This window comes from Fulmarus glacialis, unplaced genomic scaffold, assembly GCF_000690835.1.
Source record: "Fulmarus glacialis isolate BGI_N327 unplaced genomic scaffold, ASM69083v1 scaffold398, whole genome shotgun sequence".
Lineage (NCBI taxonomy): Eukaryota > Metazoa > Chordata > Aves > Procellariiformes > Procellariidae > Fulmarus > Fulmarus glacialis.
Genome location: NW_009229925.1, coordinates 167,338 through 180,367, shown reverse-complemented (window position 1 = coordinate 180,367; position 13,030 = coordinate 167,338). Strand labels below are relative to the sequence as shown.

The 13,030-nt window shown below is 41.6% G+C and overlaps 1 protein-coding gene across 1 annotated transcript in view; it reads left to right on the top strand.

Annotated features, from left to right (window-relative positions):
* ANTXR2 (anthrax toxin receptor 2) overlaps positions 1-13,030 on the top strand; it is a 69,061-nt gene that overhangs the window by 22,943 nt on the left and 33,088 nt on the right. The window contains exons 7-9 of the mRNA XM_009584006.1: positions 6,684-6,744; positions 7,866-7,961; positions 12,107-12,176. Of these exons, the coding sequence (XP_009582301.1) occupies positions 6,684-6,744; positions 7,866-7,961; positions 12,107-12,176 (227 nt within the window). The remainder of the gene's footprint in view (positions 1-6,683; positions 6,745-7,865; positions 7,962-12,106; positions 12,177-13,030) is intronic.

The following is a 13,030-nucleotide window of genomic DNA, read 5'->3' as shown; positions in this document are numbered from 1 at the left end:
ACTAGCAGGGTACTTAGCAACAACTGAAAACATCAGTGTGTTGTCAACATTCTTCTACACTAAATCCAAAACACAGCGCTAGGAAGAAATTCAACTCTATCCCAGCCGAAACCAGGACAACCCCACATTTGAAAGGGAGAGAGGAAAGAAAAGGGGGTGGAAATCTCGACGGAAAAGCCACTGTCTTGAGTTTGCTGTTAGACTAGCATTTAAGTTTTTTTTTAGCACTGTTTTGCCATTTGCGCAGCACATGTTTTGCAGTGAGTGTACACATGACTGGCTGGCGGCGCATCAGTAAGTGGGGCTCCAGGCGCAAGCTCAGAGTGCAATGAGCAGGAGCTAATGTTGCTGTAAATACATTTTTGCACATGGACTGTGGAAGTGATTATACTGCACTGTCAGCATGTTTTGCACATGTCTTGCCATACGTGAGTATAGCAAATAAGATTATTTTTTAAAGGTGAATATTTTTTTCCTCTTTAAAACTTGGTTAATAGCAGGTTAGATGCTTTTGTTTTATTGCAGTACATACACTTTTTTCCACGGAACTATGTTGCCTTCCCCCGTAAAGAGTCAAGCCAGCCTGATTTGGCATTGGCTTCCAATGAGCAATGAGGTGCATGTTTGAAATTGAACTGTGGGGAGGAAAGGCCACCAGTGACTCTGGAAATCCTTAGTTGTTCAAAATTATTAGCGTGCCAAGTCTGATCAAAATGTGTCAAAGAGCTCTCTTCCTCCAGCAGTTCACAGTTTTACTAATCTTTTTACTGGGAAGCTATTTACACCTTACACATCCATGTATCGTTTTCTAGTTTCAGAACAGTAGACTTAAAAATTTTTATGGTGGTTCAATGAAGAATCCAGCTGTGCTGATGACCCGCCTCAAATCCTGAACTCAGCACACAGTTCCGGGGAGGAACAGATGCCATGCAAGTTATGATTTATGGTGCTGACTGCTGCCAAAAACTTTTGAACTGCATACTGGGGCTAAGCAAAATCGAATGGTGCCGTGAAATAAATTGACACTTAGCGTATTTTGTTAATTGTCGATGTACAGTTGGGTTGCTCATGGCTCGTTACTACTGCATTGTTCTCACAATTTCTTGGAACGTGAAATTCATTGAAGTGCTGGAAGGGAAAGTTGCTGTTTTAGCGTGCATGTAACACTGTACTGCATGGTACAGCTCTGTTCCACAGTATGTTCTGAGTGTATGGTAGTCAATATACTTAAAAAGCTGCAGGAGCCGTACTGTTTCACTGTTTAAATTCCGAGAACTTTTAAGAGCCAGTAGCGAGGGCGAAAAGTGAGTCAAAGCAGAGCTGGGTCCAGTCTGTGACAAGTTAAACAGGTATTGGAAGATGCAGAAGGCATGTTTTCTATGGGAAGAAATGTTTGCGTAAAGCAGGGGCAAGATCTGTGACAAGGCAAAATTTGTAAAGAGGTGGAGTTTGCAAAGACTGTAAGCACTAGCGAGCCTTATGTCATCTTGTTATTTGGCTGCCTTTTTGCAATTTGTTGCAGGGACATCTGCCTTTTCTATGCTAATGTAATTATTTGCGTAGGTGTATTGTTTCTGCAGCTTAAATCTAACAAAACGTGATTCTGTTTTTCAATTCAGACACCTACAGGTCAGAAACTGACAATGTTTCTGTAAAACATCTCTAATTGAATTAAATGTTTTATTAATGACAAAAATGCTAAACCACTCATTTAGGAAGTGGGCTGTGAAGCTTATGCAAGCCTTCGGGAACCTTCTAGTGGGAAGTGCGTAGAAATCCATGCCACTGATAAGGATTGACATGGATTTTAAGTACTGATTAACAATCAGGTTGTTCAGAAAGAAAATTCGCTAGGTGAAAAGAGGTCCCAAACTGAAAAGTTGATAAAGTGGATGGAATTTCTACAGCTGTTTTAAGAAAAATTTACATGCATACTTGTTTGTGCCTGAGGAAGATTAATCTTCCATTGAACACAAAACCGTCTGTAGCTTGTAAGCCTCTGAAATAGCTTGAAAGATGGAGAGAGGTAACAATTGGGCAATGTAGGACTTAAAGAGAAAATTTGAACACCAATTAGCTGGTTCAGGAGCTAAACAGTTCCAGTTCTGATTGCGGCATGCTTCGCTGCTGTTAGCGAGGTGATAGAAAGCATGTGACGGGAAGAGTTGAGTACAGAGAGACTCCTCTAAGGGACAGAGCCTCCGAGAGCTGCGTGCATGCCAGATTCTACGCGGAAGGAAGCTGAATCTAATTTTCTGTATGGGGCATCAAAGCCTTGATCTAGCAAGGGACATCTTTCACTGTAAGCCAGGATCCCAGCCTATGTCAGTAAGTTTACATCAAGGGTAAATCTGCTTTTGAGGGCCCATGGGATATCTCGGATGCTTTTATTCTGATAACTTCTGCTTTCGGAAGTATTCTGAAATGATTGACTTGCATTACTGAGAAATGCTATGGAATCTGTACAGTATCCGTTCAATTAATAGCCATACGATGCGATTTCACTAAAAGCCGCGGAGGCTCCTCTGCCTTCAGCCAGCCCTCAGAAGCTGTGCCGGGTGGTGTTTTCAGTGCTGAGCATAAGCTGCGCCCATGCCGCTTGTTACTGAGGTAGCTGTTGTAATAACTCTTCGTAAAAAAACGGCATAACAGTATTTTTTTAATCTTAGATGCTCAGCTGCTGCTGCTGCAATATGGCAGCGATGTAACAAATCCTGTGTACGGAGGAGCTACAAAATAGGGTTTCCTCAGCAGTCCGTTTTTTTGTTGTTTGTTGTTGAACAAGCGGATGTTTGGGGCCTGATTTTCATGTCTTATTTCTTTAAGTACAAGAGACCTACTGCCTTGAAGAGCAGAACTCTACTGCCTTCTCTTCTTCCAGCAGCACCACGCGGTTCCTAACGAGTGTTAAAATAGCAAGCTCACAGCTGTGATTTTGGTCTGACCCTCTCCACTTCGATTAGCCCCCGTGTGTTTCCAGCTGTAACCAGTTCCACATAGCACAGTTCTGTCTGCGACTTGGAGGAACCACTCCATAGTTCCTCCACAGATCTCCATTCCTGAAGCTCTAAGATGACAGGACACACGCTGACAGGTTTCAACTCTGTTTAGCACTTTGGTTTGTGGGAAACGTCTCTTTCCGGGATAGCTAGCGTTCAGGGAGGTGACTAGAAGGAAAGCCTTTGCGAGCCAGGGAGCCCTATATTTGGTGCGGAGCTCTGAAAATGAAATGGATGACATCAGCTCTCTGAATTTCTCCCTGCATGCTGTTAAACTAAGGCAATTTAAAGTTTTATTTGAATTTATTTGATGTCACTAGTGTGCTTCACTATCCTGTCGAAGGATGGCCTTATATAGTGATTATTTCAACTTTTCTTGTGGGCAGTAGATTTCTAAATAATCCATTTGCACTGCCAGATCATTCTCTTTTATTATCCTGAACCGGGAAAGGGGGACCATAGCGTAGATTTTTATAGAGTTCATTTCGATCTTGCTGACTTTGCAGCCCAGGTTTCCACAGCAAGATAGTTTAAAGTTAGTTTTAAATGTTGGGGGTGGGACACGGGAAGTGAAATGATACGTATGCTTCGGTTTGTATGTTGCCATTGTTAAATGTGCTTCGATAACACACAACAGAGACGACTCCATTAAAAGCTGTTACTGCTGGGACGGGTCAGATCCCTCCTCTTGTGCTGCAGAAGAAGTGGCAAGGATACTAGATTTAAGGATACTAGATTTCATCTGTGCATGAGAGCTCCCAGCCACTACACATGAGCCCAGCGCTTACTCCTTTCAACTGTCTGATAAAGCACTAACATCTTCAAAAAGGGAACTTTTACAATTGACATGCACCTCGGAAAGTCTCTCATCAGCTATTGTTGCAACAGGAACAGCCCTGATCTAGAGATAGGAAGGCATATTAAATAATGAACATGGATCACAGGGCAAAATGGGTAAGACGCCTTCACATCACTCCTCCTAAAGAAGAGAGATGAGCTTTTTGTTGGAGTGCACTGTGCTAGCTTGGAATGAACAGCTTGCATGGAAAGTGTGAGAAGAAAAGATTAAAACAGATAGAAAAGAGTGTGAGCCAGAGGAAGAAAAGAGTAAAGAAAGACCACAAGTTTCTATACATCCTTTTAAGATGCCAAAATATGTTCTCCTCTCCCTCACGTGAAAGAACAAGCGGTGATTGCCGTCTTTGAAAATATTTTCAGATTTTCCATTGTGATCGCTAAATGCTAGTTACCATATCCTTGTGAGCCAAATCATTCAAACTGATTGTGCTTGGTAGAGTTAATGGGATTTGAAACCCCCCCCAGTTTATTCTTAAATCCAAAGGGAGTTCAGCATGTCCAAAGAGGGTCTTTTCCTGTTTTAGAACGCATTTGGAAATGCAGCGTTAGAAAAATCACTATCAGATACACTGCAATTAGAGAAATAGTACTTTGCAAGAAAAAAGATTACGTCCATCATTGTCTTCCCCTCTCCCCATCCCCTCAGTTCATAATGAGGCGCTGCTTCGTCAGACAGTGGGCAAATGGGAATGGGATAGAAGTTGGAAAGTTTCTCCCTGTCTATATAGTGCTGCTCTAAAAAAAAAAAAGAAAAAAAAATTATGAGTTCAGTGGGCTTTGATACTGCCAACTGCTAGATCTGTACTTCATATTAAAGCAACTCTATAGTCTCATTAACTTAAATTGGACTATTAATCTGACTCGGTCTCTTCAGAGAAAAAAAAAACAGAACATGTTTTTACAGTAAGAAATTAAAATGCTTAATTCTTTCTGTATTTTATTTTGCACAAAATACTCTCTCCCCTAAAATAAACTGTGTAACACTTCCTCTCTCTACACTGAAATAGTAATCAAAAAGCTAAGTCCTTTTTTGGAAGTGAGATGAGAGCCTCTGCTAATATAAACTGGTCGACTTGTACTGAACTTAAAGCTACATTCTTTCCAAAGATCTCTATTGGTGTGTCTCATCCAAATGTTTCCAAATGTGCCTGCAAGGTCTCTATTTTTTAAAGTACTAATTGATGTTAATAAATGGCTTTTGAAGCACTAAAAAGATAATTTGTGCAGAACAGTTTGTGGAGAGATGGGTGGTACGGAAAGTGTTAAATGAGGGAGGCTATTCTTCTTCTTGGAGCTTGGCATGCTTTTTGTCGTAACAACGATAATATGTTATTGTTTCTACAGGGCCTGGATACGTAGCAACAGAAATCACTAGCAAATAGATTAGACAGAGGAAAAAAAAAAAAAAAAGACATATGCAAAGGAGAAAAAAGGAGTTAGGAGTAAGACAGACTTCCATTTACTGACAGTTAGGCCAGCTCAGGAGCAGGCAGAGTTTTGGCTAATGGAGGTAGAGAGGGGACAGTAACGGGACTTTCTACTATGCACATGATTACAAGGACCTGAATTGATTCCATGTAGTATTACATATGAATGCCTGTAAAAAATCTACCACTTATTATAGGGAAAGCTATATAAATACATCGTGAAAGTTTTCTGAGAGGAAAATCAAAAACCATTGGGGGAAAAAAAAAAAAAAATCACACATTGTCATGTGAAGGTAGAAGGCAGTTTAATTGTGGATTGTTTGTGTGTGTTGAACCATACAAGCTTCAAGAGACTCACTTCCCCTAAGTTAGCAGAGATCCCCTCACCTGCTTAGAGAGGGGGAATATCATTTCGGTAATAGGTATCGCATCTCCTTCCTGGACAACAATAACAAATAAGAGATGGGGCCCTGCTGTGGGACCGAGATCCTAGCAGTGGGAGCAGAGTATGGTCTCACCGTTAGATTCCAGCAACAGTTCTAGCCAGACAAGCTTGACCCATTCCTTTTGAGATGCACCGTTTTCAAACGGAAAATGAAGTTGTGTGCGGTAATCAACACCTGGGTGCTATTTACGCCTCTGCTTAAGTAACCATGGGTAACTTGATCACTTGATGTAAATGGTAAAATGTGACTTGGCTGAAACTAAGGGTAGTGTCCGAAACCTTTGTACGTACAAACTGGTCCAAGGTACCTATTTCCTCCTTTCTCTTACGTTCCATCCCTTGTATTTCTAAGTCACCTGTAGGAATATTGATTTGCCCCAGGCTTTTGAAAGAATATTCCCTGACTGGTTGGAGAATCAAAGCATGCTGACTGGTACAGCAGTAAAGAAACCCCGTCTGACAGAAGGCAGCGCGGTCAAGAACACAGCGCGTTCTTGCTCTGCTTTACATGGGGCAGGGTGCCAGCACTTGGAATAACGTGCACTTGGCTTGACCCGCAGATTGTTGGAAGGCTGCTTCTGACTGGATTAGGTTTTGGATCAACCTCCTTGTGACTAATATTTGGCTTAAATGTTAGGATTGGGGTTCATGGAAAATGAGGTTAGGGATCTGGACAGAAATTTAAAGACCAAAATCAGATACCATTATGTTTTGAAGACTGTTTCGGATTTAACACGCTAATCGAAGTCTTATGAACTCTTAGGAGACTTGGGTGTGCAGGCGTGCGGAAGTTAGACACAGTCAAGGCTGTGTCATATGAGTCAGACTTAGGCAAATCAAACCTGTAGCTGTGCATGTTCATTTTCTAGGGACAAGCGTTTGTTTTAAAATACTATTTCTCATTGAAATAGTACCCTGAGACCTATTTATGACTAGTTTCCTCCTTTGCAATAGGTTTTGAAGCAATCATGCACTGAGATTTTATATTTGGAGCCATCCAGTGTCTGTGTGGGAGGTAAGTTTTTATAATTTTAAAATAATATTCAATTATTATAGAACTGCGATCTCCCTGTTTTACCCAAAGGAAAACCCCACAGGTCTCTAGAATAAAACATCTCTAAAAAAATCATCAAGGAGTTTAAGAAAGATTAGATCCTTCTCTGTTGACTATTTTTCTCCTCAGAGGAGCTGTCCTCCAGGGCCTACTTTCATAATTTAGGTAATGCCTGTAAATGTTTGAGATGCATTTGTCTGCCCCTCTCCCATTAGTCATGCTCTGCACTTGCCCTCGTGTTCAAAGCAATGATACATATTCTGTGACACTCGCATACTGTTTTATCACAGTTAATTTCGGGGAATCCTGCTAACATATGTTGATATAAATTCATGACAATATTTCTAGTGCCCTGCCCCAAATCTGTGGAGTTTAAGCAGTAAAGCATTTGACTGCATTTCTGTGTAGCAAGTGGTAGTACATTTATGAAGTAGAAGAGTTGCTCAAAATTTTAAGGGCTTGTCTTCTTTCTGGGTTTCACAATCCACACATAGTTGGAGACCAATCAAAATAAGGTAATTGCAAAATCTTATTTTGATGTTTTTGTAAAAACATGGATTGTCTCAATGACATCAGTGGCATGGGTGAACAAACCATTTTCTCTCCTGGTATGCACAATTCGCAAATAGCATGGTCCTTACGCAACTTCTAGAGAAATAGTACTAAGAAGAAATGTTTTCTTCATCTGGCGCTTTAAGTGGGCCTGATCCAGGTTTGGGGAGTCTTCTTGTAATGAGACCCAGATTTGTCATTTATCAGAGTATTCACCGAGAAGCTGTTGCTTACTGTGCGCCTGAGCCCCAGATCCTGTTGACAGTCATAATCAACTTCCAATCAACAATCAATTTTAACAGGGCAGGGCTCCCTCAGTGATAAAGATTTGGGAACAAATCTTTATTTTTTCTATAGTGACCTAACTGAAGAACGCAGTACCAGGGATCAATTAAAAAGGAGACCTGGGTAAATTTGAAGCATTACAATTTTGTGCTTCATTTATTGCAGGCTATATTGAAATTCTCCATGTCTAACTTACTTCAGTGCACTAAAGATTGTTGATTTTGGCTTTTTGCTTTTCTCTCCAGAGGAGTTTCAGGTTGTTCTTAGAGGAAGCGGCTTAACCCTCGGTGGGAAAACCGATGGTGTTACTTGTACCTATCAAGTGAACGGAACTACAATTTGTAAGTATTGAAGTTTGAGGTGATCTGCCTTTGTATTTCCTATTAAGTGATTTATTTATTTTCTTGTTACCTCATTTAATAGAAATTGAAAGAGAAAAATATCAAAGAGGAGGAAAACAGGAAAGCTCTGAGAATTAGTAAGAGGATGCAAGTTATTTCACATCTTGCTCAGTGGTTTGATTTTCCTACCAGTTGCCATTAGCTGTAAACTGTGACTGGTGTTTGGCAGCCCAGCTGGCTATGTGAATTAAGATGGTGATAACTGTCTGGCTCCTGATGTTCAAGTAAGCAGATGTTTGCTGGTGAAAACACGACCACAGAGTGTACCGACCAAGTGCATCTTCTTGCAAGAAGACCCAGGCCAAGACATAAACTCTCATCATGATTGCAAAAGGCACTATTTTCCAAGGTGCACTCACCTTGTTACCTTGGAGCGTCTCTGCCCGTTCTGTCTGGTGTACCAGATCTATAGCCATTGTGCTGTTTGTTTAGCGGCTTGGCAGGGCGTGGGTGCCTCTCCGTGACATGGAGTCAGTCCTCCTGCTGGAGCTCCTGCAACAGCATAGAGTAAGGCCGAGTCAGAACAGTTGGTTCTATTTTGTCCTTGAGTATACTTGAGAATTTTCAGCAAAATGTTCAGGACTTGGTCTTCTCTCGGTCAGTGCATTAACTAGCAGCAGGGCAGATGAGAAGTCATGCCGGGATTTGGATTAGTCTCCTTGTGCTGCCTTGTTCCCTGAACTGGCACGAGGTAGATGATGGTGGGAAAAAAGCCATTAATGGAAGCCTCCACCATTTCTTATATCCGGAAACCGAAGTGGACAGCTAGGATAAGTACATCCAACTTCTTCCTCTAAGCAGTATCCCTTAGAAGCAAGCCAGACTGGAAAGTGACCAAAAATGGACCTGTAGAAAAAAACCCAACTCATTTTTTCCGTACCTACTGTCTGATTTCTATATTAGCCTGTCTTAAATTCCTACCCAATTGAACATGTGTTTCCAGTACATTTTCTTCCTTACTCTGGATATCATATATACTTGAATGGGCTGCCAATCTCTCCTGCCTGTTAAATACCTAAAATAATTTGGAAGAATAACAGAATAGCACAGTAGTTCTGGGTAAAAGCAACCTGTGTAAATTATTTCTGCCTGTATAAGTTTCCCTTCAGTTTCAGTTAAAATTGTCACCTTTATTTCCCATGTTAAACTATAGCTTGCTTATTTCAATTTGTTGCATAAATTAGCTTCATAGAGCTAGAGTTTGGAGTGTGGCGAAATTACTGCTGCAGTTGTGTATTTATTATCATGGTGTACCTTTCTTACTTGGAGAAGTGGGGAAACAGACTAGCTCAGTTTCAGGTGAATAAAATTAATTTCACACTACCTAGGGTAAATAGTTGAGACAACAGTTACATGACATGAAGATAATTAGAACTTGAATTTCAATTTAAGTGGCTAGTTTGCAACTCATCGGGACTCCTCAGTTCTACTCCTGCTTTTCTCCCGACTTCTTGTTTATCATGAGCAGTCACTTCTCTACACCCCAGCCTGTCCATTTGGGAAATTAAAACAATAGCATGTACCTTCTTCACATGAGTGTTTTGAGGCTAGCATCTATATGGTTGTATTCGTAGTGGCATTCACACCATTCGAGATGTTCTGATGGAGTACATTAAGGTACGGGTGGAGATAAAGACTTATGCAGGGATTTAGCCATTTTCCGTGAGCATCACAAATGTTAACCTCTTCTGTCCTGCTGGCAGGTGCTACTACCGTACTAAAAGTTCTGGCGTGATTTAGTAGCAAAGCTAGCAGCACGCACCCAATAGGCTTGTGGTACTTGGTGATCGGTAGGTTGCGGTGTTTACCAATTCAGGGCTGTGTTGTGCTGCCAACAGTAACCCCTAGGAACTTGGATTTTCATGTGCTCCACGCTACAAGTGGGGGATGAATCCACTGTGGAGAGTGTCCAGAGGAAGCTGGCAAGGATGGGCAGAAGTCCAGAACACAAGCTGTAAGGAAGGACAGAAGAGTTCAGTTTGTTACATCTACAGGAGAAGAAGGATCGCCAAAGTAATGGTTAAATTTGGGCTGCTGCAGGGCTGAAAAAAATAAGCTGGGCTCTGCCAAGCCACTGACAAGAAGAAGAGGCAACAGGCTTCAAATTCTGCAGCAGGTCGACGTGAGGTATTAGGGCAATGGTTCTCACTGTAAACATTTCTCAGGCCTAGAATAGGTTACCTAGAAAGCCTTTTAACAGCTTACATGAGTGTCACTGAAGAATGTCTGAAGCATGTTGCCTTCTTTGAATAACCTTTTGAAATATTTTCTGACCCTGGTTTCTCCGAGTCTCCGATGATTCAGTCTTTTATAGCTGTATGGCATGCATACGCCTGCTTTTCCACGGTAGAAATAACTATACTTGGACAGGATGAAGCCCCCAAATACCTGCTAGCATCTGATGTGAGAATTCCCAGCTAGACGTCTGGGCTACCTTTTTTTTTTTCCCTTGGCTTCAGGAAAGGGTGCGCTAAAACACTCGAAGGGAGGGGAATGGCTTAGTGATGTATTTATTATACATTGCAGCGTAAAAACACAGCCTGTTGTATGAGGTCTTGCCGGAGGCCTGCTACAACCCACCCAGCTTCTCGTCTTCAGCAATGGACGACAGCAAACATTTAGGCTGTAGTGTAGGAATGAAGTAGGAAAATTCAATGTGATCCTTCCCCTGATATGCAAGCTCATTTGCTACAAGCTCTGTGCTGGGCTGCAAGTGCGTTTGTCTCGGGGAAAACCTAAAGGAGATCCGTGGAGCTAGGATAAACAAAAAGGTAGTAAGGGCTCTTAGAGCAGTAGCAGGAGGAAGGAAGTGGTCCCAAGTGGAGGAAAATTATTCCTGTGTCATTGACTTTGCTATCAAAAACTGGCATTCTCTCAGCGGAACCCTCACCATTTGAAGGCATAACGGAGGGTACTTACATGACGATGTACTTCCATGTTAGAGTTGCCCTTACTGATAGCCTGGGCTCTGCCTGGGGACCAGCCTCAGAGCAAGCCGTTATTTTGTCAGTTCTTCTGGTTTTAAAAGATGCATTTGGCATGTTTTCTCTTCTTGCATTTATAAAGAACCATTACCAAATGCTAGAAAGGAAACCTGCCAAATGTAGCTGTGGGATAGAAAAATAATCTATGAAACATACCATTAAGACAAAAACATATGGCAATGTGCTAATCCCTCTTCCCCACCTCACAACTAGCCCCAAATCTAGGCCAAGCAGTCAGTGCAGATTATAGCTCGTAAGAAAAGCTCATTTATGCTAACAGCTCCTCCTTCAGCTGCCCCTGAACTATTGGTATGTCTACCTGTTCCCTAAATGCAGGACAGAGTCATCTCCAAGTTTATCTGGCAGATCATTTATCTGCTCTCACCCCTAAACCAGGAAGTAGTCCATGCTTGTAGGAGCAGCTCCAGTACAGAAATTAACAGTCCTACCGTGGGGAAGTTTGGAAGGATAGTCCTGCACACAGGAGCAGAATTTTTCCCAGCTTTCCAAACTCATGATGTTAAAGAGCTCCCTCCTCTCCTTTTCCCAACTGCAGGAAAGGAGTGCTTTGCTGGACACTGTGCCCTACAAATAGATGCTTTAGAAGTCTAAGAGATTTGCGAACAGCTAGAGACTCAAAAGCATGAGAAACACTGGAGAAATAGACACTCCAATCACAACTAATAAAGTAGTCCTTGAATGCAATGCACAGGGTTGGAGCTAATTAGAAACAAACCTTCATCCTTCCAAATATTAGGAAACCCCTCATAATGTTCTCACTCTTTGCAAAAATGGTTTGGATTCTAGGAAATTTTGTCTCTGCAAGAGCATGAGCTGACTTGAGTAAAATTAACTAAGCAACGTAGTGTGGGCTCACAGTCGCATTTAAAGCCAGCTCTGGGTTTGTATGTTCAGGGTGCATCTTTAAAAAAGCAACAGCTTTATTCCCTAACTTGGGCCTGCCTTGCTTGCAAGTTCCAGACAATACCAAACCAGTAACGAGCATGCTGTGAGAAGGGAAGGGACTTCACAGCATGTTCGCACATCAGCTTCTGGTTTAAGCAGCACGGTATATTAAGCTCATGTAATTTGTTTTTTCAGATGAAAAACCAAAAACAGTGGAATCTGATTTTTTGCTCTGCCCTGCACCGATCCTATACAAAAGTGGCCAGTAAGTACTTGAAACAAATGTCATCCTATGTTTTGCTAGAATTGGACCCATTATTGCTGATGTTAATCATGAGGGGTTTTGGCTAGAGGCAGTCTTTTGTTGTTTTTATGGGGAGTGGTTTGTTGTTGCATTTTTTTTCCCCCATTCTTGTCTTATTTCCCTGGTGTATTTGCCAGCTTTGGAATGGGCTTTAAATACTCATCTGTGACCAAACCAATTTGGACAGTGCCTGAAAAATGAATATTCAGCCAGTTTATTAAACACTGAAAAGGTCTGGCTTGTCGTAAGTTTTATGCAGATTAGCTGTTTTAACAGGGCATAATATGCTCTCTTCTGGATAATCTTTAGGCTCATTGTTAAATAGATTACATTATCACTGACACTTACAAGCTACTATTAAAATTATGTGTCAAGATGCGTACCACTGCTCAACATGTAATGATAAAACGAGGCGCTAATTTAACAACGGCATCAATCTCATAACAGCACTTGGGCTAAACTGCAGTTCTAGCCTTATTCTCAGTGTCACTGGCCATGGCTGCACATTACTTCTGACCCTTTGAGAACTAATCCTTCCCTCCTACTCTCAAATTCAGACATGCCCTGGGCTTTTAAGATCACTTCAGCTTCATTGTTCAGATGTGTCAAATTCTAAGCTAATCAAAAGTCAGAAAACCGCATGTCAGATCTTGGCCCTCCAGCAGGGCGAAGGCTTTCCGGCTGTTGACTTGCTCCCTGTTTTGCAAGTAGTTTTTCCTCAGAGATTTTTGGGATGAGGTTAACATTAATCCGGTAGGAAGCATAGCAGTTCGTTACAGCCCTGCAGTGTCATTTTTCTGTGGCAATTCTTAGCC